At 38.1% G+C, this 26,252-nt stretch overlaps 1 protein-coding gene across 1 annotated transcript in view; it reads left to right on the top strand.

Moving 5' to 3' along the window:
• The window catches only part of CUBN (cubilin), a 148,417-nt gene that overhangs the window by 71,192 nt on the left and 50,973 nt on the right, over positions 1-26,252 (top strand). The window contains exons 32-41 of the mRNA XM_021385370.1: positions 6,013-6,187; positions 7,875-8,056; positions 14,536-14,692; positions 16,220-16,336; positions 18,616-18,729; positions 19,976-20,104; positions 20,376-20,508; positions 22,680-22,885; positions 23,609-23,790; positions 25,051-25,240. Of these exons, the coding sequence (XP_021241045.1) occupies positions 6,013-6,187; positions 7,875-8,056; positions 14,536-14,692; positions 16,220-16,336; positions 18,616-18,729; positions 19,976-20,104; positions 20,376-20,508; positions 22,680-22,885; positions 23,609-23,790; positions 25,051-25,240 (1,585 nt within the window). The remainder of the gene's footprint in view (positions 1-6,012; positions 6,188-7,874; positions 8,057-14,535; positions 14,693-16,219; positions 16,337-18,615; positions 18,730-19,975; positions 20,105-20,375; positions 20,509-22,679; positions 22,886-23,608; positions 23,791-25,050; positions 25,241-26,252) is intronic.

A 26,252-nucleotide genomic window follows, 5' to 3' on the forward strand; every position in this document is an offset into this window, starting at 1 on the left:
AATGGAGATACAGTTCTTGGGTCTTCTGCTGTTAATACCTGTGTATCCTACTAAGCCTGGGGCTTCTGTGGGATCTGATTGCAAGGAAGTTGTTTTGTATATTCTTGTTCAGAAGCACTGGCAAGTGTGACATTTTGTCACAATGGTAACACCGATGACTGCGGGTAGGTAACCTGTATTGGCTGGTTTGGGTACTGAAGAAGTCTGTTGCATTCCAGCTTCATTGTTGTTTGTTTCTAAAGTGACAAGATTGAAGTTAATCTGACTGTAAGTTTCAGTTATGTCCAGAGAAATCCATTAAATAATCACAAAATCTTTGTCTGCTCTGGTTGACCATTTCTTGAATAATGCAAGGACAGTGCCTACACATACAGGTGGTCACCCAGGAGCTATCCAAATCAGGTAAGAGTACATATGGCTGGGAACCATTTTCCTAACAACTTTTAGACTAGTGGAGGTGCTGGCCTGAAGTCTAATAAGTGGGTCGCCTGACACACATTGCTTAAAGAAGGGATTAAGAGGATCTGACAGCTTGCTGCTTTATGTTTCTGACCTTATGTTTTGGATTTTCTTTCTTTACCATTTCAGATTTAGTTGTTATGCTTTACTTCTTTCCAACTCTATTTGTGCATCAGCACAGGTGACCACCTTACTGTTTGAACCTTCCTGCTTTCTAGTGCTCAGAATTGGCAGGCCTCTGGGTTGTTTCTTGACCTCGTCTCAGCCAGTTCCCAACACCTGTTTCTGATCTGCTGACAGATAAACTAATGTAAATCAAAATACTGAGAAAGATTGGTTCATGTCTTATTGCAAGATCAAAGGTTTTGTCTGGCAGTGAACAGCTTTCTCTGCCAAACTGCAAGCATTTGATGGAGGTTTATATAACTTGCCACATATATATTTTCTTGCTTTTGTTATAGAATTACACATTCACAGCATGATTGATATTGTCTGCACAGAACAAATGATTTAGTGGGGAAAAATGAATGTGGTTAACTATTTCCAGGATCTGCTCTATCTGGTAATCTTTGTTTCGGTAGTTGTGTGCATATCTTAGAATCATTGAATCATAGAACATTCTGAGATGGAAGGGGACCCACATGAACCATCGAGTCCTACTCTGAATTCACAGAATCACCCAAAAATCAACCTGTATTTCTGAGAGCATTGTCCAAATGCTTCCTGGGCTCTGGCAGGCTTGGTGCTGTGACCACAGTGTCCAATCTAAAAAGCACACGTACAACAGTTTGATAAGCGCTAGGAAGAGCAAGGTTTCTCATATACCTTTGACACACTCTGTGTTTCAGTGATCACTGGGGTTCCAAATTACTTTCACCCTTACACTATCTTCCCAAGAGTATCCCGTCTACCTGTTCTTTGGATTTTGAAGTCAACTTCTTCTCACAATTATTCTCCTGATTTTGCTTATTCCTTATCTCTGAGGATAAGTACTAACTTCCTGTTTTCTTTCAAGCCAAGTCACTTTCCAATTTCAATAGGAAGTAAAAATCAGAACTAAAGGAGCTCTGCACCCTGCTGCTTCTCCCTGCCCAGTTAACTGTCTCTACTCTGAAACAAGCAGCTGGTTTTAGAATATCACAATAAATTCAGTGTTCTTTTCTGTTCCTCTTTCAAAATGCATTATCTTGTAATAAAAATATTTCAGTAATCACAAGATTTGGTCACTTACACGCTTTTAGCTTTTGCTTAGAAGCATCCTCTCCCCTTCCACCTGGCAGAGAATTGTAGGAAAATTCCAAGAGATCTTTCCCATCACAGCACCCTTCCTGCTGACTTCATTTTTATACCATAGTTTTGTGAACATTTCTCTCTTGCACATTTTTCTGTTATTCATTCAATTACACATTCTTAAAAAATGTAGCCAGTCACCCTTTCCTGCCTTTTGACAATGTCTCCTAAGCAAAATGTCCCTTTCTCGTCACTTATCCCTTTCCTACCATATGTTTCACCAAGATAAGTTATGGACAAATTTTGTTTATGAAATCCTCAGTTCTCTCCCATATCTTCTGCATGCTCAGATGTTTGAGCATGCACGTTTAACACCCTGCATTAATCCTCCCTCTTGTTTCTTTTATGATACTGTAGCAGTCTTTCTTCCCAGTCAGATTCTGCTCCTTTTATAAACATTCAGAAGCAATTTTTCAGTTGTTTTAAAGGGTTTTCTGAAATATTTTACAGAAATAGAAGCCATCATTTTGGACATAATGAAAGAGTTAAAAATATTTTTTAAAGGCTGCTACTGAAAATACAAACAGAGATAAATGACCAGTGATGAGATTTTTGAAAGCTTTAAATATACGCTGCCACAACAAGAGGTAGCAGTGAGCTGAATAGGAGAGAAACCTGTCAACCTACTGCACTGACAGGTCTGCAGCAGTTGCTTTTGTCTTCTCATTAAAATAAAGAGCCATCAAGTATTACTGTAAGTCTTGATTCTCTGACAAAGCTGGGCTATCTCTTTGCTGGCAGTTATATCTGAACAGGGATCAGTTTTATTCCCAGAAAATCTGTGTCATGAGGGTGACTGACCACATGAAAACAGCTTTCTGTTGCTCATGACTCTGGAATGCTGACTGTTAACAATAAATGGAGCTAACAGGGCAGAAGCAAATGGTAAGAACAGATTAAAACCATGGGCTTTATGACACTGTCCTGCATCTCTTCTACGCCAACTTTACTGGATCAGGTGCTCTGATCAGGTGAAACATTTTTATCTGTTTGCAGCTGAGATATCCTGTGACTTTTTGTGAGCCACCCTGTGGATTTCATTCTTTCCATCAATCCTCTTTTCCCTGTTTTTTGTTTTTTGTTTTTTTTTTCATATGGTAACTATTGGTTTTCTACGTTGTAGCCAACAGTAACATTTTATTGTTTTTTGTCATGGAAACACACTAGCTTGTTTTTGTTCCAGCCCCTGTGAAAGCATCTGATTAATTAAACCAGCATAAAGGAGACAAGAAATACACTCCTAGCTGTGAAGAGCAGGACTTTGACTAGCGCTTTTTATTTTGAAACTGTGCAGAAAACTGTTGCTGAACAACTAACAGTGTAAAGGAAACCCACAAAACTCAGATTCCCATTCAGTTTTCGTACCCATTCTTAATTCTCTTTTAACCGCCCAGCAGAAATCTGCAGCGTTTATGTCAGAGCTGGGTTTGGGCTCCTTGCCTGCAGTGTGCAGATGGCCCCAGGGAGCACCGTGTGAGAGGCTGGTCCATCCTGCTGATTAGATGCATATTAGAAACTCCTGCTGTGTCCTTGGCCACATAGCTTCTTCAGACAGGTTTTGATGATTATGAACATGTGTTCCTGCTAAGTCCCATGCTGTGGCTCTGACTCAGAGAGATATACCATGAACAGATTTTATAATTCACATTTTGTGCAGACTTCTGACAAGTGCAATTGTCATTGGTCCTTACAAGCAGCCAAGCAGTGACATTTTACTGAAGAGTCTGAGGTTCCAGTGGACAAACATGCTTCTTCCCCAGACTGTGACTGCTTCCTTACCGAGTCTTAATCTGAGCTGTGATTTCATCCATTCTGACTTCTGAATTATTTGAGAAGATTGATTAGACAGAAGGACCATTATCCATTCAAACCATGCAGACTCCCCGCAGAAAGCAAAAAACTGCTAGTCTCAGTCAAAATTAATGTATTTAAACTATTAAGCCTGTGTAATCAACCGCTAAAACAAGATACAATCTTCTGAACATCTAAGAGACCATGACGGAATTCATTCCTTGTTTCTTCTGGGGGTTGAAGCTTCAGCTTCTGAAGTGCCACATAACCCTGATGTCACTCCATATTTTTTCCATTTAAAATTTCTTTGTACCTATAATGGCAGAGCAGTGTCAGGCTCTGTGAGCCGATAGTATGCACACAATCCATGAAATTATGTAGCAATGCACTCCCCTTATTCCTGGAGGTGGAAGGGCTAGTTCAGCTATTTGTAAGATTTACTCAGATATTTAACTTGGACAGAATGCAAACTTCTTCTGAGGTTAGAAAGTGTCTGGCAGTGCTTATTAAAATATGGAGCTTGCTCTTATCTAGAAGTGAGAGGCAAAAGGGCCTTAGAGAAGGCTGGTTCTTATATCACTGTCACTTTTTGACAGAGATCCATGGTTTGCTTTTTTCGACCTTATTCATATTGATGAGACTAAGAAAATATTGGAGCAGAGTTGGGTTGTTACTATTGGGAAAATCTTGATGGGATCTTTTTAGCAACCTTCCTATTTCCCAATTTTGTTGTTAGAACTTGCCATTTCCTAGTTCAGCATTTGAATTCATTACATAACATCTTCTGATACAAACAGAATAGCTGTTATTGTTCTATCTATAGCTAGTTCAGTCGTGGAAAGACAATGGCACGCTCTTGTCTGATGTCTCCAACAATTTTGACATTTGAAGTTAACTGTCAAGCTGTCTTTTGCAGCCATTGTCTCATGAGGGATGTCTTCATGGAAGGTGGAGACTGTAGTATCAGGCAATGTTTCATTAACATGCAAGAAGCCATTGGGTACCAAAATAGCACCCATTTTTTAAAATTGTGCTGAACATGTGTATTTCCTGCAGCTGTGAGAGGGAAGACTGAGGAAGATGAGCCAGTTCCACCAGTTAAAAATGGGCTTAAACTAAAATCCCACATCTCTTTTTGAAAACAAAAAACAGGATTAGTGAGGCTCCAGGACTGCCATCTAATTCACTTGAATTGGGATAAAATTCAATATAAAGTGCACAGTACTGATGAAGAGGTAGCGATGGTTTTCTAGTTTATAACTGCCTGAGATACACTTTCCCAAATAAGATATGCCAGCTTTTGAATGTCATTTTTTTTTTTTACTGTGGCAAATATGTATGATCTATAGTTTGCTCTGAAAGTAATACCTTCTATTTATTTCCGAGGAAACTACAATAACTACAAAGAGCACAATAGCACTATCTGATATAGCAAATTCTCAGCTATAAAACACTGTTTTTCAGTATAGTCACCACTATTAGCTGATTCACGTGGATGAGCAGATCAAGATGCTTTTCATTTCATGATGTGACAGCTGTGCATGGCCGCCTGGAACAAGGTTTATCTTCCACTTCACTGTCACCACGGGTGAAACACACCACCAGCTACCTCACTGTGCTGACATCCACTGTTTGGTCTCCGTAAACCTTCAGTAAGCACCAATGAATGTCCATGAGTGCCATTTTTTTCCACACGGAAGAATTCAGTTCAACATCTTTGCTCCAAATGCGCATCCATATTAGACACCATTCTGTCAGCTTGCCCCTCTGCTGCCATCTGTCACACAGAAACAAAATATAATAGAATACTGGTGAGAAGTTTCAACCTCTACTGCCATACCCACCAGCATCCGCCTCAGACATTGTGGGCCAGCACAATCAAATAGGAGGTGTTACTTTTGGAGCAGCACTTGTGTATATTCTTGTTTCCATAGAGGATTGTTATATTGTAGTTTACATGACTAAAATTCTGTGGTTTGGATTCTGATTCTGCCATTGAAGTTAATAAAATTGCAGCTTTTTGTTTTGTTAGAAAGTGATGAGATCTAGCCCCGGTTAAAATAAAATAAATCAGTCTTACCTGTGCAAAATATCAGCACAAATTCCTGCAGAGAGATATGGTTTGTTTTCACAAACACACAAAAATGTATTTTCATGTTGCCACAGAAACAAGGTAATAACTGTGGAGGGATCAGTGAAGAAGAATGCAAAGTCCCCAAAGCAGAAAGTTCTTGTTTAATGCAAGACTGTTTTGAACTCTTATTTTGTACTTGTTGTACTTGTTTCAGATGGTGCATATACAAAATAAACTTGCAGAGAAAATAACTTTATTATCCAATTTGCATTTAAAATGTGGAATCACTTTCAATACTTAAAAGAGATTTTTCTTCTCCTACCCAAACATTTCTCTCCTTTCTTGTGTGGCAGATGGGCTCTTTTAAAAATATTAACAGTGTTTTCTTCAATTTCTAGATCTTTGGTGGCCCTGATTTCGTCTCTCCCAGACTAGCCCAGTTATGTATTTCAAGATCAGCACAGAACCCTCTCCTGGTCTCTACTACTGGGAATTCGGCTGTTGTCCGTTTCAAGACAGATGCAGCAGTGACTGGGAAAGGTTTTAATGCTTCCTGGCAAGAAAATCTGCATGGTGAGTGTACTGATTAGTACTATGAGAAATTCAGGAAGTCAGAATTGAGGATTAGCCATGCAAACGTAGTTAACCAGCATAAGATTAAAAGCTAAAGGTGAATTTGAGTGTTAGTAGATGCGGTAACACTAAGAGATACTGAAAAACACCCAGAGGGGAAAAAAAGAAGAGAGAAAGAAAACATCTAATTAACTGAAATCTAGGCTTACCTGTATATTTATACAGACTACCTTGTTGGGGGTTTCTTCTCTAAAAGATTAATCAGGGCATTTTTTGTAATCATAAAAGAACTTTCACATGGTAGTAAAATACTCTCCTGTCCTTCACTACCCACCCCACATGAATTATTAGTCCTGTATTAGCTGAATAATGCTTTTGTTTTTAATTTTTAAAGTGAAAAAGATCTGAAAATATGGCTTTACTTGGAGAACTTGGTGAACTCCACAAATATTTGGAGTGATTACTAAATACTTGAACTCTATAAGGTTCATCCATCCCACATGTGATTATTTGTTCAAAGCCTTACTTGTAATGCTTAAAAGATCCAACCACACATCTCTACATGGGAGTTCTTATGAAAAGGCCAATTATCAGTAACTAATCACAGTGAAAAGTGAGAAGAGGCAGATTTTAATTCTGGCAGTTTTGCTTGACTAAGCACACTGATTCATTCATTTGTCAAGGTTTATACTTTTCCATTCTCACAAGTTTTGTGAGAAAAGCACAAGATTTTTTTTCAATAAAGGAACAGCTTACAATAGTTCTTTGAATTAATCCCCTTCCAGGATCGGGTGGCTTATTTATTATTCTTAGACCCCCTGAGGCTTTCTCATCTCTTTACAGCATTTTGCCTGTTGTACTCTCAGCCTCCCTACAGCCTCTAAAATACGTTCTTTCCAGAATGCAGTAATGCTATAGTTTTTATCCTTTCAGTAGGCTTGTTTCTATCTCCAGCAGTCCCTGTGTCTTTCTCTCACTCTCCTCCATCCCTTTACAACATATAAAATTCCACGTGTTTTTGTTAGTCCCATTGAAAGCTGTGGCACATCTGTCATAGGATCCATCATGCTTTTCTGCTCAGATATTCATGAGCATCAGATCAGTTCCGGACAGAAATATCCAGGCATTGACTGGAGTGCTTAGGGAGTTCTCAGCTGCATGGATAGGGAAGAAGGAACTTGAAGCTAGCAAATGTTTTATTGCTCATGGGGAAAGGGGAACTCCTAGCTTTCTTGATATTTTCAGAAATGTTTTTTCATTTTCAGCTAGGCCTAGTCATTGCTTTCTCAGTAAGCAAAGTTAGCTATTGTGACCTATGTGTAAAAGATCTGCGGCATTCATATGAGTGGTATTTTTAATGGCTTTTTTAATATTTAGGATGGAGGAATACCAGCGCTAACGCTTCAGACTCAAAGACATCTACTATCCAGCCTAGGGCTAGAAAGGAACATTACAAGTATTGTTTTTACATATTCACCAATAATGAAAGGTTATACTTTCCTGGTAGTCATTTCCCATTGATTTTCATTGGAGACAGGGCCCTGTAACAGTTGGAACACTCATATTACACAAGTTTAATGCAGAAAATAAAATGATGGAAATGTTCTTCCCTCAGTTTAAAAATAGACAAGTATTCTCACCAGAGATAAGAGAGCAGTTGTGATAAAGGTGATTATATCTTTTTCAGGCTGTGGTGGTATTTTTCAAGCTACCAGTGGGGAAATCCATTCTCCAAACTATCCTGAGCCTTATAGTAACAACACAGACTGTTCTTGGCTTATCCAAGTTGACTACAGCCACAGAGTCCTATTGAACTTCACGGATTTTGACATTGAAGATCACCATTTGTGTAACTTTGACAACGTTACTGTAAGTAACAATAGAAATTTCAAAAGTTTCCTTAATGAATCTGATGAAATTCTTGCAAAAGAGGAAGCTTACTGTGCAATTTAGGCTACAATTAGTTTCAGGGTGTTAGTTGCATAGCCACCTTCTGTATTTATTCACAGACAAGCTAAGGCTTAAAATTTAAGTTATGTAGTTATGATTTCCCTTTGCTTTACCAATGAAGCAGTCTTCTCATTATTCCAGGTTTCCACTTTATTTGGAAAGATCTTTTCTTTAAAGCAGTGCATGCTGCATCCTACGACCACATTTTTCTTTTAGATGGTGTGCTTTATATAGTTCTGAAGGAGTAGCCCTATATATAGATAGATGGCTGTTATAACACCCTTTCCCATTTTAATTACAGTATAGTTTACCACAGCTTGCTCCAAATGGACTGCCCACATATATAACAAATTGACCCCACTGTTGTAAAGCTCAGGAGAGAGGGGGGCTTATATACAGACAGAAGCTGGGGCTATATGTATGCCCTATGTATTCAGGTATGCCTTAGCTGTCTGTTTAATTGCTTCATTAAAGACACTGTTCTCTTAAAAGCTTCACATTGCTATTGGTTTGTGAACTTTTGTTGATGTCACAGAAATTCAAGTTGCTGTTCAATCAGTGCACAACCATGAAGAACTCTCCACATCTCCACTTGGACTCTTAGGAGCAGGGACATGAAATCCTGACCTTCGATGTCAGATTGCACTTCACTCAGTACAAAAGCATGTGTGATCAGCAGCAGTCGGGTAAAATACAGTGGCTGTCACCCAAAATCCAGTTTTCTTCTCCTTGATAAAATGTCATTCTGAGGGGACTAAGTTTGGCAGGGACTGAGACTCTTTTGAAAACAGCATCAGTTTTAGCAGGATTGCCTTGTAAAGCTCGTTTATACTGAACCAGAAAAAAAGGAAATGTGTCTCCATTTTGCTGAGCAGAGCTGGAGGTTTCATTTGACCACAAAGCATCTTTGTAAAATGAAATTTTACTTTTTTCTGGTTCTGAAGCATAGGGAAGCATGGTTATGTACTTTTAATTTAAAAGGTTTAACTACAACAAGGGGATTGCTGAAAGGGAAAATCTATCGGAAGAATGTCACAGTCCTCTGTGGTATCTCACAGAAGCAGATCAGGTTGCCAGATGAAAATGTGGGCCATCTGAAATGGCAACACTGATAAAAGTGAAAAACAACAACAACAACAACAAACTAAAACCAAACAGAACAAAAGGCCATACTCAAATTAAGGGCTGAATTCTGAAAAGATCTGACTTGCATTCTTTTATTTTACACCTGATGCCAATGGATGTACGTAACTATTTAAACACATTGTAGAGTACTCAGCTCCGAGAGCTCCTTGCTTTTACACAACTCCCACTGCCTTTGTAGGCTGGATGTGGGCACTGCATTTCTAGTCATTGAAAGGCGCACACCCTTCAGCTAACAGAGGAGATGGCTTCACGTGCGGCAGAGTTTGTAGGCCACTGCAGCACACTGACATTTTTTTACTGCTATAAGTATCTGTTATTTGCTTTTGCTCTTTGTTTTGCTGGGAGAATGATGGAGGAAGAAGCTGTTGATCAGCCCATGCTGTGAAAACACGTCTGAAGCAGCAATATGAGCAAGGAGGGAGATGTATGTTTAATGCAGTTATCAATCACCACCTGCCAAGAGGAGGGTAGTTTGAAAATGGATGAGAGAGAAGGCTCATTTGAAACCAAGAGATAATAAAAGGCTCTGTATAAGGTGGGAAATAGCTGTTTAGCCCCAGTGCAGGGGAATCAAAAGGGCAAGGAAAGACTGGATGGGATTTCTTTCTCTTCCCGGTATGCCAGTGGGCATACCGAATCAAAATACCCATCAAAAATCACTTTGTGTTCCTCTCATTAGAAGGCACGATAATAAGAGAACAGAGATAGGATACAGAGAGTATCTAAAAATGCATAAGTAGATGTATGACTGTGAATGGTTCGGGAAACACATTCCAGAAGAAACATAACTGGAAAATATGGGCAGCTAAGGAAGCTGGTGGGCTGTTTTTCTCTCTCTAATATAGGAACAATTACTGTCTATGAGTAACACAGTGGTTCCACCCTTTTTTATTTCTGATTTTTTTTTTGTTCTGGATATTTGTTTATTGTTATGGGTTTTATTTGCTTTGTGAGTTCTCTTGGGGCTCACCTCCACCCTTAAGCATACCAATGCCCTTTTCCTTCATCGCTTCTAGAGCCACTCATTTTTCCCTGTGTTATGACTTGAGATGTCATGTGTAGCTGCAGTATCATTTGTTTGTCCTTTGATGACCTTCTTTATCTGGGTTTTGCTCTTATTTATTTATTTTTTAAAATATTTCTACTATATATCTTTTTCAATGGGAAAGTCTAAGGTCTATTTTTTTCTCTAAAATTCTCTAAAATTTTCTATTGCACCATTATTACATGAGCAAAATGGAGGGAAGGCAAATGCTCAAGTCTACTGCTTCTTGGATATGCTGCATTTCCAAAAAGCCCAGTGAATTTTTCATTTCTGCTCAGTGATTTCACACGTGAATTCTATCCCAAATCTGGGTTCAGATTAATTAATTTTAAGCCCATAACTGTAACCTGTGGTGTAGCTGCTCTGAGCTCCCTCTGGAGTAAATGAATGGAGTGAACAGAACAGTACCAGCCACCAAAAACACATTCCTTACCCAGTGTACTCCCTGAATTCAGGTGGTTCCCATTTCTGTGCCTAAATTCTGTTCTTTATCTGTTCTTGGAAGAGATGAACAGCTCTTCGTCTGTTAAATGCATATTTGTAGCTTTTACTTCTTCTAGTCTTGTATTCAACTTGATTATATTCTCTAGAAAGTATAAGATCTTTTGTAAGTCATTTTGATGTCACCTTACACAAGGAAGAAATATTAATTTCTCTTTGTGTTCCAGCCTATTTCTATGTGGAAAGTGTATCTTACAACAAGCAAGTTTGTTTCTTTGAAGGAAAGTAGAGGAAAAGAAATTGTGAATGCACTAGCTCCTGTATTTTTTGAGCAGTATTATAACTGAAGCTATACCAGGAGAGCAGGTTAGCAATAGTTTCAACTGTTTGGAGACTATAAAAATGTGACTCAAAAGGCAGCATGTACAGCACAAGGCACTGAACAGGGTTGGGAAAAATAGTTTATTGTTTTCAGTGCCTTATTATGTCAATGTTATTTTTCTTTCCTGTTTCAATATAACAAGTAGTACACAGGAATGTAGAAAACCTCTGGGAGCTAGAGAGGAGGTTATGGCTTCTTTTATTGACAGAGAGGATAACTATAAGTGGCATTCTTATGGCTGAAAAGATAAACATTATCTTCATTTTGTCATGTGCTTTTGTAGGTTACATTTTAGCAAGCAGTTATGTTCATTGTGTAAAGGGAAGAGCAAATTGCAGCTACCCGCAATACAAAGGAAAAGTTAGCTTTTAGTTAGCAGAAAGGCATTCCTCATATGTTTTCAAAATAACTTTAAGAAGTTGCAGAGAGACATGACTTTCCAGAACTGATGTGTGAATATTGTGGTTTCTGATCTAGACTAAAGACTCAAATGCCCCTACAAGCCAGTAAATAGGAGGGTAGCAAAAATGAGGCAGCATGGATAAATTATCCATGTGCAAATGCTCCTGCTTAGTTTGTAGCTGCCACAAGTCCTAAGAGTTGCTGCTGTGTCTCACTGATGCTTATGCTGAGCTGTTGCTGGAATCGGATTTGTAGCAAGTGTAAAGGCTAGAAATCTTTTTTTTTGTTTGTTTGTTTGTTTGTTTTGGTTTTTTTGAGGAGACACTACTTTTCATCAAGCACTCTGCCCAGAAACAGCAAATAGACTTGATTTAGAAAACATTCCTCTAACTTCATGCTCTTTTCTGAGTACTACCACAGAAAGACTTCTTTCTTCCAGAAAGCTCTTGGAATGAAGTGTCTACTTCGTCTCTGATATTACTCATTCTTAATGTCCTCCCCAGTGAGAACGCTTAACTACTACAGTCTCATAACAGCTCATGTGTCAATGTTCAGATCTGAAGCAGTGAGACAGAACAACAAAACCAGCAGTTTGCATGAACTGCAGTCAAGGCCCTCTGTCTGCTCTCTATTAGTGCAATGCTTATTCTCAGCTCTGGCATTCAGATAAAAACCTCTCAGTAATGTCCAGGGAAAGACAGTACCTTCATTCCTAAGGGTTATTTCCTTAGTCACTACTTTTTTTGCATTCCATGGCTTGAGTTTTTTAACACCAGGCAGTCTGGTTTACATACATATGTACGTGCAGCAGAAGAATAAACCTTGCAAAGCATGTATTAAAGAGTTGACTGTGGCAGGATACCGAGAGAGAAGAAAAAGTTGAATGGATGGATATCATGGTTCTCTTTACAAGGTAATCATTTGTACAGACATTGCAGTACACTTAATACTCAGTCACAAGGTCTCACACAGCTAACCAGTGTTATTTGCCTGAGGGCAAATGTTTCATTCATGGGTACTGCACTGGCCAAGAAGGATATGCCAGTGGATTATACAGAAGTGTTGTCCTTTGTTCGTCAGCTCTGAGGTCTATTACAGACAGGTCAGCTTTTCCTCAGCTGCTGTTTTTGTACATTTGTTTCATTACTGTGCTCAAGGGTCCTTGAATAGGGGAGGCATAAACATCGTGTCTACACATACAGTCTAGTTGGAAATGCTTATTTTGTCAGTGCTGCGTTGCACAGCCTTGTTGGGATTTGAGGCTTTTGGAAGCAAAAGAACATACTAATAAGTAGATTTCTTCTAACAGAATGGCATTATTTTGTCCCAAGTGGAGGTTTATATAGCTTTTTAACACCCTAGCATCTGAATATCTTTCAGTTCTCTCACTATCCCATATTTTTCTCCATTTTGCTATAGGAAGCTGAGTAATAAGTTATACTAAATGACATGCTTGCTGCTCTGTAGATCATTGTCATGGTTTTATGATTTTCGGTTATTGGTATTCCACATCATAACATCATGTAGTGTATGTACCTGGTCTACTACATTCCCCAAGGTTCTTTGCTCCTCTGTCCAGGAGCTCCTCTGTCCTCTCTATCTTTTCCCTCCGGACAGAGGGAAATAATAAAAACTTGCAGATCATGAGACCTCGTCCCTTTTTCCGCTGTCTCTCGTCTTGGCAGCACCTCGCTCTCCAGCCGTCTTATCGTCGGTAGTAGAGTAAGGCCTACCTTGATTTTGGGACATTCTCTCTCTCTGTATTGGATTTATCAGCTTAAATTGTAATTATATTGTATTATAGTGTGTTGTTTTGCATTCTGATATCTTATTTAGTAAATTAGTTTGTTTCTCCTCAGATTGTTGCCGCTGTTCTTTGCTCTCAGTGCCATCTCCTTACCCTTTTTGCCTTTTCCCTTTTCCCGGGGCGTGGGCCCATGGGTCCCCCGTCCCATTCGTCACGGAACCGGGCTGAACGCCCATAAACCGTTGACAATCATTAATGCTGAAACAGGAAGTGAAGTCAACACTTGCTGCTGCCCAGGAGCTCGGAGGCTTTTCCTGATGTCTCCAGTGCTCCCCACTGCTGAACCAGGCACAAGGGGATGGCCCATGACTCTACACACGTTTGCAATTAATCATGTCTACAAAAGATTGATGGGACACTCCAAGATCGTGCCTGTTTTTCCCTGTTGTTTTTTTTTTTTTTTAATATAATTTTGATGTTGCTTTAGCTAGAAACTCATTGGTTTTAACTTCACTATCCTTTTCTTATTTTGAAATAAAGAGGAAGGAAACAAAATTATCAGCTGTAAGGGAAAAAAAGAGAAGGAAGGCATTTGTGGCAAAATTAAAAGTGAAGTTTTAGAAAACCATCTTTGCTGTCTTCCTCTCTTTTTTAACTCTTCTTTACCCTCTGCCTAAGTAGCACCTCATGTACATGTGTGTATTTCAGCACTATAAAGCCATTATAAAGCATAGTTTTACAGACTCAGATAACTAATGCTAGGTACAAGCATCTAAAAGCCATAAACCCAGTGTTTACTTTCTTTGTACATGATCATTGCTTGTACTGTTGCAGTAGTTGCATGTTAGAGCCAATTTGGAGGTCTTTCCTGAGGCAAGATTTGGGATTAACTGAATGAAAACTACATAGGAACTCATGTTAGACATTAACTGAAAAAAAAAGTGTATGGGATTATCTAGACTGTTAATGGAGAGTTGCCACCATACCGGATACACACAGAGAAAGTGGTTACTTAATGCATTTTTGTTATAAAGGTTACAGTAGCTTCACTCTGAAATATCTGGATTTTTTTTAAACAGCAATAGAATTAAGGCAGGCAATGTGCAAGTGGTTTGCACTGCTCATGCCAGGGCTCTATCAGGGTCTAAATGTATGAAACATAAAAGAGAGTGAAATAAAGGTCTTCTCAGAATGCCTCTTAAAACCAAGTACTTAATTTAACCTTGTCGTAACAGGTGTTTGATGGTCCTAGCAATGAAGCACCACTTCTTAGAAAACTCTGCGGGACGCAACCTCCTCCTCCTATCACATCCTCCAGGAATCAGATGTACATCCAGCTGCGCTCCGATAGAACCTTGCAGCACAGGGGCTTCAGTGCTCACTTTAGTGAAGGTAGTTTCTTCATTTGCATTAACATGTATTTAACTTGTCACCAATCAGTTTGCATTACCGACAGTCTTTTAGCACAGCTGTATACCTTTTGCAAGATGGAGTTTTTCCAAATTATGGATTAAAAACTTTAAAATCTAAGGATCATCTTAGATTCTTTGGGAAAAAGAAAAATGCCTCTCATTGAAAGCCATGTTGCACCTGTCAGCCACTTTTTATTCCTCCTCCCTCAAGGGTTAGCTAGCCATTACTACCCTGCTTAACATGTGAAACTGGCAAAATAACTTTGCTTGCAAAATCTAACAAACACCATCTATTCAATTTGTGGAAGACTAGTTGATATTTTGCCTGGTTTCTTTTTTAATTAAAAAAAGACTAATTTAGCAGAATCTATCACAAAATTACGTATTATTAGATGATTTATGATTTTTTTCTTTTTTCCATGATAACTTCAAAAGCATTTTTTCCAGAATGTATTTGGAATAAAGAACCTTTTTTTTTTTTCAGAGTATCACCATTTCCCTTATTTTCTTTTTAGGATTTTTTCTCACTGTATGTTAGTACATGTCTCAGAAAAAAAAAAAAAAAAAAAAAAAGGTTTTTTTTCCATTGAAGATACTGCGCAAAGCAAAAATTTGCATCAACAAAAATCTCAGTGGCCCCAAATGTAGAGATAGTAGTTAGAAACCTAATTAGGCATTTCTGACTAAAAATTTTGACAGCCTCATCTGCTAAGTATTCTCATAGCACTAGATTAGGTCCTGCACAAAACATGCCTCCCTATTTTGGGTGCAGGGAACCCAACATCCATTTTCCTAAGAATCCCTGTAAATCCCATCTCCTGCAGGATTTTTTAGGCAGCACAGCATGATGAATGGATCTCAGTCTTTGGTACCTAACTCTCCTCTCTGCGCTATAAACTCAGAACTGGGAGGGTTTGCAATGAGTCAGTACGCTTAGAAATTAGGCATGATAGCATTCAGCACTTAGCCAAAGATGCGGTCAGCCACACTCTTGCATATGTGCAGCATTTCACACAAATGCCGTTTTGTTGATGTAGCTCATAAGAGGATAATGCTAATGAAATATGGTGTTGTCCTTAGGCACTGGAAGTTTCTGGATATTTTCTTAGGATTTTTTTCATGTCTAGTTGCAAATATAAGCAAATGATCAGATAAATGGGGGTGTGATTGGACCACCTTGCAATCAAGTTTTTTTGGCACCAAGATTGCTCTTCTGGGATATGAGGAACTGATAAAGATGAGATGTGCTCTCAGGTCATTCTAGTTTCTCAGGTGTTCCGCCAGGTGCTACATAATCTGTGGACCTGTGCCCAGAAGCTACACCAGGTTCTGGGAGCTAGTCCTTAAGTGTCTTTTCCTACAAACTGCTGTCATGAATTTTATCCTTATAAAAATTGTTGAATGTTACCTCTTATTCATTTATTTTTGTTACAAAATCTGATATATGTGTTTTGTATATACAAATAATTATGTGTATTTGTGTGTATGCATTTGTTTTATTCTAAAGCATGCGGAAGTTTCATAGAGTCAGATTCAGTTGGGGCAGCAATTTCCTCTCCTCTGTATCCTGCCAAATACCCAAACAATCAGAACTGCAGCTGGATTATTCAGGCTAAGGAACCATGTAAGTGAAAACATCTTTTATAGTTAGTTTGGATGACTAATATCCTCATCTTCTTTTCTGTTTTAACAATACAAAATTCTTCCTTTATTTCTCTAGGAAGTTCTGCATCCTGATAGTTGGAGAGAGTGTAGCTCTCCCAATTTATCCTAAATTAGATTTTACTGTAAAAATTTAGGGGACTGTGAGGTAAAGAGTTTACCACTTTGTCATCTTAGCTGATTAACTGTGACCCAAGTGCTGAAATTATAAATGAGGTGTTAAATATTATGTGAAGCTGAATTCTTCTGTGAGAAAATCTAAGGGTTTATATATACTTAAAACACCTGTATTTATTTGAGATTATTTTGGTCTGGATTTTTCATGCTAGATTTGTGTTACATCGGATCTCTGGTGTTAACAAAAAAAAAAAAAAAAAAAAAACAAAAAAAAAAGGAAATTTTTTTATTAAATAATGAGAAAAGTTATGGAGGAATTTCAATTTAAAATACAAGTGAAAAAGAATATAAATAAACTGGTCTCATGTGCATAAATATGCCCTCAGATGTCCCTGTCTATTTTTAAATAAGTTTACAGATGTTGTACACCAAGCATTTTTCATCAAATGCTATTACTGCCTTTAAAGTACAGTATTAAATTTACATGGTATAAAATTTCTTAAAAATAAGTACAACTGGGTTGTAGCGCCCTGGTAACATAATTGAAAAATGAATGTTTATTTTTAATAAATTTCAGTTGTTCATCTTATATCTAACCATTGTTATTAAAATCATAGAAAGTTCCAACCACATTTATAAGTTTATTTTGCTAAGTTATGAAACAAAGATGAATTTGCCAAAGAAAACACCAAACTAAACAAAAAATCAGAACATAAGAACTACTTTCTTAAAACATAGGTTGTTATGCATATCCATGAAAAGGACATCATCAGAGCTGTCCCTCACCTATAAAACATTTATTTTTAAAGACAACAATTTCTTGGATCTAGGTTGAAAAGTCAAACATAACTGTTGTCACCTGATTTACATCAGTATGAGAGATCAGAACAGTCCAGTTTTAGAAGTAGTCTATGTATGCAGTGACATCCTTCACTAGCACCACTACATACCACACATGGTGTTGTTACACCAGTCCCAGTGTTACAGGACACAGACGTACAAAACAGATTTAGCCACTGGCAAACAAGAACAGAGTTCTTGCTCTGCTTTTACTGAGCACACCAAGTCTCCTGCTCTTGCCTCCCACTGTGATTTTACTTTTTATTTTGTATCCTGAGGACCTGCATTGACAACTGTAATTGATTGTCTGGATTGGGACACAAGAGTGTCCAACATGGATTATGTAGTTGAATACTAGTCAGTGGCACCCCGCTGAATGCAGTGCCTGGGTCCATGTCTGTCACCTCAGCTTACTCTAACTAATTAACTATAGCACAGTGATAAGCAAAGTTTTTGTGTCAAATTCATACTTGGTTGGAGAAAGATTAGTTATCATCTAAATCATGAGCCACTTTTTCCAACCCACTTGAACTGCATTGGTGCTCTGAGGCCAGGACTGACTCTTCTCACAGAGGGTGAGTGCTGAGAAGAGCCACTGTTCTTCTAGTTGTGACTTTACCTTTGTTCATATCAGAAAAGCCAAAGCAATATGAGTGTCAAAAATACCCTGAGTCAGAAATCCTCTTTTTCAGGATGTAGCCTGCAGTCTGAGGGTGTGGAAAATCCAATTCCGTACAAATATAGCTGAGGGTGGTTAATGATCCTTTAACCAGTCCAATTGATGTGTGTGGAACGTTACAAAACGATGAAAGGTCCAGCTCTTTCTAAGCCTGGAGCAGGGCAGCGTCAGTTCACATTTTGTCCAAATCTATTGTATAGATCACAAAGGGACAGAAGGTCACACAGATATGTAGAAATAAGTTTTGTTTTTGAGTGTGTGTAAATTTTCCATGCTGTATTTGCAGACTTTTTCATATTATAACAAAGCTGTTCAGCCGTTAGGAAATTTAGTTTCGTGTCTGCCTCTTAAATCCCAAATTTATCATGTTAATTGTATTAGATATTGTACTGAAATATGAAGAGTTTTACCAGGATCTTTACAGTAAGCATTGATGTACTTCTGAGAAATTCTCTCTACATATCAAGAATTAAACTAGTTCACATGTTATGCTTTATGGAAACGAATTGACTTCAAGCGAGAAAAGAGTACATTTGTCTACATATAACTATTTCTCTGTGAAATGCCAAACTCCTTTTTAAGTTTTTATTCTTTGCTGTTGCCAGTCAACCACGTCACACTCTCCTTCACTGATTTTGATATTGAAAACAATAGACAAAACTGTACAACGGATTTTGTGGAGATTTTGGATGGGAATAACTATGATGCACCTCTTCAAGGTACTGTGCGTTTTCCTTCTTCATTTCATGTATGGGTACACTCAAGGTAAGTAGGTTTTTGTGAGTGTCCTGTAGCTGCGTGTTTTTTTTTCTGATAAAAGAAGTTCCTGTGGCCAGTCTACTCAGAGGAGACCATAGCTGCAGGGATAAGACTTCAGTGTGAAAAACATGGCCCTCCCAGGCTCTGCTAATGTGCAGTGTGGGCCTGACTCCAGCTGCCTTTTCCTTCCTCTTCATCAGAACAATACAGGGAACCAAGCAATTCAGTTTGAAGTGAAATCTAGGTTAACTGTGCAAAAACGTAATGTAATCTCCACTGATGAGTCACACTAAACACATGTGAAGAAAGTTGCAGACTTCTGGAAACAGAAAATGGATAAATGGATTTTCCTTAAACCCTGGAAAGCCTGAATTTCTGCATGTTCCTGATTTTTTTCTACAGCTTCCTCCATACATGTGTGTCCTGAGCCATCATTTTGAAGTGACAGCAGCCTGGAGCAAGAAAATTCAGTGCTTACACTGCTGGGAAGCCATGAGGCAGACCTGGCCATAGATATCCCCAGAGTTGTCACGAATTTCCTTCCTGGAAAATTCAGAACAGCTGTGACTGATTCTGTTCTCCTTTACACTACTTTTGTATATAATTTCTTGACAGGAGTAGGGTTGCATTCAATATAAATGGCTTGTAACTGAGAACAGAATTCTTTTTCTTGTCTCCTACCCTCAGACTTCACCTGGGAAGATGAGCAGGACACTAGCTGCTACCTTTCCTTTTGCTCTCAGATGCCTTTCTGTTAGATCATGATTCTTAATCCTCATATTACCGTCTGTTACAGGAGAACTCTTTTGTTGTTTGTCGCTTCTTTTTTTTCAGTAGAAACTCAGTGAAATGAAAACTACTGACAGATATGTCTGGTTTTGGATTTATATATTTTTTAATCATGCTGTAATTTCCGGATGGAGTGAATGCAAGAGCTCAAGGACAGGATATCCATTGATTAGGGTGCCTGGAGGGCAGGAGGTCCAGATTCAAATTCTTCCTCAGTTAAAAAAAAAATATATTACACTAGAGCATGTTCTCTGCTAATGAAATATTTCATTTTTATGTGGATTTAACTGACAACTGCAATAGTAAGCAAATAATGTTATTCCTGGCTGCTGTCAGGCACTAACCCTAAATGTAAGATTGGCAAAAGTAATTACATGCTGAATGCTGCTTTTTTCACTCTGGCTTGTTCTCTTTCAGGCCATTACTGTGGTACTACCATGCCACATCCTATCACTTCTTTTGGTAGTGCTTTGGTGGTCAACTTCGTCTCCAACAACAACATTACTGCCAGGGGCTTCCGTGCCACCTATGCTGCATCATCATCATGTAAGTCCATATGACAGATATTGCTACTTTATACCTCTGATTTTTGAAGGGAAAGACTATACCTTGTATTTCTTTGGCTCTCTGACATTCCCTCTATTATAATCTCCTGTTGCCTTTTGTCGTGTTGGATAAGGTCTCAGGAAGGATATCAGCAAGGTAAACAACAACAAGACAAGACACAATGCTTTCTTGCTTAGCAAATGCTCTGGCTCCATCAAGGTATTTTTTCTGTCATCATTCTCAAGCCTCTGCTATCTCCTTCTTGTTGCAGCATGCGGGGGTACTTTCCACATGGACAGAGGAGCTTTCAACAGCCCTGGCTATCCCGAGCCGTATCCACTCAACACCGAGTGTGTCTGGACAATTCTCAGCTCCCCTGGCAACCGGCTGCAGCTGTCCTTCATGTAAATGCATTGCCAGGGGTTATTATTCAGCCCTTTAACAGAGCTAAAGGAAGGATGCTCTGTGTTTATTAGGAAATGTAATTACCAGACGATAAAGCTGAAACATACTTGTACCGTCACTTGGAAAGAGAACACAGCAGTGGCTGCGGGCAGCTTGCATTCAGTGTTGTCCTCTCTTAGTCATTGCTTACCATATTAAGGCATACATGGTGTTATATAAATAGGCGTTTTATTGTTTGAGCGGCATGGGATGCTGCAGAAGCCTGTTTTCACTTGCACAAAAACAAGAAGAGGAAATTTAGTGCTATTCTACCTTCTCTTTAGAAAGGAAATTCCTACTATTTCCTTACTACCAGATTCATTGTAGTATTTATTATACAGCTAAGTCATATAAAGAGTCCAAATACTCCACAGATTGTAAAGTTAGAATTTATATTCAAATCTTCAAATTTTCTCAAACCATAAGACCAATTATAGCAGTGAAAGTACAACAGGGAGAAAAATAGTATTTCAAAGGAACTTTTCCCTTCAGCAAACTTTCCTTTGAAGACTTGAGACAGGAAAGACATGCGTGACCCATAGAACAATGTGGAGCCCTTTACCGGGGGAGTTGGATTGGTTTTTGCCCATGATATGGATTTCTGAGTCTCTCTGTTTCCCAGCATCAAAGAGTGGCTGATGCCAAGAAACGGAGCACTGACCCTTTGCAAAGCTCATCAGAGATCAGCAGAAATAAAAAGTAATTTTCAAACTTGCATTTACTGTTAACCAGGATAAAAGGAAAATTTATCCAATAACATGCTGACTGCGTAAAGTACAATTTGCTAAGCCCGTACTGATTCGTTAATGCAATGAAAAGGGCAATATATTCCTCTTTTACTCACTGAAGCAGAGAATAAGCACTACAGCCTGAAAACATTTTCCAAAATATTTGCTGCAAAATAATGAACAGCTTTTCAGAATCAAAACAGAAATCTAGTGTGAAGTAGGAACTCTCAGCAGAACATATATTCATATATATAAAGTGGTATTTAGTAGATATAGACACTTTTTCTAGTTACACATAGCTGAAAAACAAGTGGAAAATGCTGGAAAGCATGGAGTCATGTTAGAAAGCAGTATTTTATTTAATTTAATATCAGAGTTTTATAAAGTTTTGTTGGCATGAGGTATTCATTTTCTTCAGCTCATTCTGAACAGAAATGCCTGTCTTGCAATTTGAGATTTGGCATTAAATTTGTCTGAAGCATATCCACATGAGTGGTTGGAACCATTTAACAGCATCTGCACCCTGAGCACATATGGCTGTATTCAGGACCGAAGGGGAGTTACTGTTGCCAGAAAATCAGAATGCACAAGTACTTTGGAGAATGAGCTGTAAGAGGCACTCTCTGGAATCTTTACTATAAATTCATACCCATATATTGGAAAGTGTATTGGATTGAATCAAAGCACTTCACTTAGAATAATAGGTAATGATTTTTAGAATGTGTTCAGCATTCAGTTCAGTGCAGTAATTAAGAACTTAGAATTTAGTTACTAAATCCCATCCCTTTTCTACAGTAAATATTGATTTAGAAGAGTTTAGAGTAATTCTTATTCAGAACCAGCTATGTGAAACACAGGGAGATCAGAGAAGCGGTAATATTTCATAATTCTGGAGAAAAGGGACTTTTTTGCTCTGAGATGTGAACTACAAATGAATCTTGGCCTCTGGAAATTGTTTTCTCACCAGAGAAGATACTGAAATAATGTAGACATACAGAGGCTACAAACTAATTTTAAGGCCAAATGTATTTTCTCTACCCAATAGATGCTGAAATCTGACTAGGGATTACAAAATCTTAGAAATCTCTTTTATGTATCAGGGCTTTTAGTGTTTCATGGTTGTTGATAGAGAACCCACAAATATTAAAAAGGTTTGAGAACTCTTAAAATTTTAACTTTGCAAAATGAAGCTCGGTCATAAAAAAAAAGGGAGCAGAAGGGACCAAGCCCTGGGTCAGCAGCACCACCAGGTAATGAATGGTGACTTCCAGGTTCAGGAGGGTTGCTGTCTTGTTCTCATGGTAGGATAACAGCTATAGGGGGATTTGTAGGCTGGCAGGGCAAACTCTGAAGTATGTTTCAGTCATATGTCTGCTAATGCTCTTCTACTGCTATCAAAACAGAGCATTTCAAGTGGAATCTAGTAGCGGTTGCACCAAAGATTACCTGGAAATTCGTGAAGGGAATGCTACCGGCACGCTGGCAGGAAAATTCTGTGGAGACTCCTTGCCTTCAAATTATACATCTACTGTTGGTCATATCCTCTGGGTTAAATTTGTCTCAGACAGCTCAGGCACTGGTGTTGGCTTCAGGGCCACATTCTCACATTGTAAGTAAATGCTTTTAATTGACAATTATTGTTCGTTCATAAGACTTTCAAAGCGATTCAAAAAAGTGCCTATGTTTGGCCCTGCAAAGTCTATTAGAAAATGCTCATTGATATCATCAAGGTTGTGAATTCATTTAAAATATGTTGTAAAATATCTACTAAACTTGTGAGTATGTAAATATACTAGATATACCATAATGAGAAGAATGAGACATGAAATTCTATCTTTCTAATTTTTACAACAGAAGATATTTTTTTTTGAAATAGATTATATTATCTTTTCAGAAATAGAAACTCCATGGGGAAAAAAAACCCACAACATTTTCTTATTTATTGTTTCTTGGGAAGAAATGAACACGAAGTAGGCAGGGTGAGAGTCACAGAATCATGGAATGGCTTAGGTTGGAATAGAACTTAAAGATAATCTAGGTCCAATAATGAGGAGAGAATTTAGCTATGCCACGTTCCCATCTTTCCTAGATGTAGAGTCATATGTCTCAAATGGGTGATTTCCTTAAGATAAGGGCACACTGTATCCCTACAGCAAGAAAATAATTAGATGTGTGTCCTAGGACCGAGACAGAAATCTGTGCCTCACAGCACTATCTAGGCAAAAGTAAGTTAAGTCAGATGGGCTGAAATCATGAAAGCTATATTCCAGGCTAGGTTCCAATGCTTTTAATCTATGTGAAGTAGAGGCATTAGTTGTCTCTTGCTTTTCAGTGTATGGAAATGACATTGTGGGAAACAGAGGACAAATAGCTTCACCACAGTGGCCCAGAAGCTACCCTCACAATTCCAATTACCAGTGGAGGATAAGTACCAATGCTTCACAAGTTATCCATGGCCGTATCCTGGAGATGGATATTGAAAATCATTACAGATGCTATTACGACAAGATAAAGGTGATTTCATTTTAAAACTTTTAAGAAGTTTTTAAACTTTTGTTATTTTTGATAAAAGTGATGAATAGGGGAACTTATGTATAAACAGAATTTCCTAGGATCTGACTGGGACTCATTGATTTTGCCATGTTATCTTTTCAATAATTATAATAATATCAGTAAGATACCACTATCAACTATCAATAAGATATAGGAAGAGACACTTACTCTTTGACTCTCTAACGGTTATTTTCAACCTGTAAGTTTAAAATGTATTAAAAATAAGTCCATAATGGACATCTCAATACTTATAAAATTAGGTTATTTTAAAAACCTACCAGGAACTTACTTGCACCTCTTTTTGTCTCTGGATCAATAATTTGCTTTTGGCAGTAGGAAATTAACCTCTTCCTGTTTACCTCTTCCTCCTGGAATACAGACAACTTTTTTCAGGCTGAAAAGCAAAGCAAGCATGGTGCAAAGCAAAATGCAGCAATTGATTCAGAAAGAAAATGGAGCTTTTTCCTTCATCTCATGTCAGATTTTAATCGCATTTTCTTTATTCTAATTCAGCTTGACTTTCTTTGTCCATCCCTCTGAGATCAAAATGAGTTTCTTAAATCAGTTGACATCCAGTGAGCTTCTTGAAGATCTGACTCAAGGATTAAATCTTCAGTGTAATGTTAATGTTTGTTTGTATTTCCCACCTTTCTCTACTGAACATTTTTATTGGGAGGAAGAGGACAAGAATAAAAACAGATTTGAAAAGCAGCAAAAGAGAACCATCTTTTAACTAGCCAAGAATTTAGCTTATAAATACATAAAATTAAAATATATTATTACATATTTATTTGATAGAATTTAAAATGTAAGGTTTCATTTGGAAAAAAAAAAAAGTATCTTTTTATTTTTTTTCTGGTAGATGGTACTTTCTTTTTCTCAGCAAGAAACGAGGCTGTGCTTGTGGACTTTTTTCCACATGGGAGGCAAGTCACTGTCCCCAAAGAGCAGCCCTGTGATAGGGAATGAATTTAGTTTGATGGATTCCATTCAGATCTTTCTTCCGTGAAGGCTTTATATCTAACAGTTAGGTTAGGAGAGATTTTCTTCCCGCTTTGTAAGAGGGGTTTCTCTCTAACTGGATTCTGCTGAAAGATCATCCATGTCCTTCTTGCTCATTTTAAGAGGGTAATTTTCTCGTTGGAGACTTTCTGAGTAGGAGGAAGATGAAAATCTTCCTCTGTGAGGAGTGACACCGTCACTGTATTTTTCTCATTGCAGGTATTTGATGGGCCCACCATTCATTCTCGTCCTATTGCAACGTACTGTGGTGCAGATCCAGCTTCTTTTGCATCCTCTGGCAGCTCATTGACAGTACAATTCCAGTCAGATTCATCTGTGACTGGAAGAGGATTTCTTTTAGAGTGGTATGCAATGGAGCCTTCTGCTCCCGTACGCACAATTGCTAGAGGTGGGTCTTCAGAGTGCTCTGTGGTTAGAGGTGATCTAGTCAGTAATATACTGTGCTTTACTTAAAAATAGAAAAACAACAACAAAAAAATATAAACACTCTAAACCAATCCTCCTTGCAAGAAGAAGCCGTCACCATTAACTGAGGGAAAGCTTTCATTGATATTTTAATTAAACACTTTAATGGTTGTGTTTAGCTATTTTTAGGGACTCTCAGATACACTATTTTATAGTGTTTTAACAGTAAGTAAGTAGATAGAAGGTTGTTTTTCTTAATATGGCTATTTCATGTTATATGCTTTCATGAAAAAGTACCTCTCTTGAAATACCATTCTTAAATCACTGGCCATTATGATCTGAAGCCTTATGCAAAACTACTTCTCTTAGAGAGAATATGCTTCATCTGATCATGAATCTTTTTGAGAAATAGCTTCTGGCAGGATAGGAAAGGTGTCTATTGTACCATTGGTTTTCTCTGTGCAAGTTCAGCAAGAGAAAATTAAGACTGGCTGGGACATAGTGCAGTGTCTTCTTTCTAAATCTGAAGACAAATTTCTGGGCATCCCTGGGGCTCTACAGAATAATAGCAACATATATTTTTTTACGTTTTACATTCTGGGAGAGCACTGAACAGCCATACATCCCAGAAAGAACTCCATCTTGCCTGAAACTTAAAGCTGAGACATTAGGAGTGGAGAAAGAAAAGCATTACAGTTGAAGAAGGTCTAAATTCCTTTCTGAAGTACAATCTCTATTAAATTGTGGTAGATCCTTTTATGTCTTTTTGTAAATATTCCTCATTGTAAAACAGGTCACGTGTACGTATAATACTTACAGTTCTGGATTTCAGGCTTTGTAGTCCTAGTCCAAACTGAAGCAGTGTTTGAAGAAATCCTTTCCTGTGACTACACACCCTATCATTGTGTGCCCGTTGTTCTTAATAGAAAGACTGACAAATTAAACAACTGAAATGTTCAGTTTAAAAAGAGAGTGCTTTCATTTTTGTCTTCTTG

Source organism: Numida meleagris, chromosome 2, assembly GCF_002078875.1.
Source record: "Numida meleagris isolate 19003 breed g44 Domestic line chromosome 2, NumMel1.0, whole genome shotgun sequence".
Lineage (NCBI taxonomy): Eukaryota > Metazoa > Chordata > Aves > Galliformes > Numididae > Numida > Numida meleagris.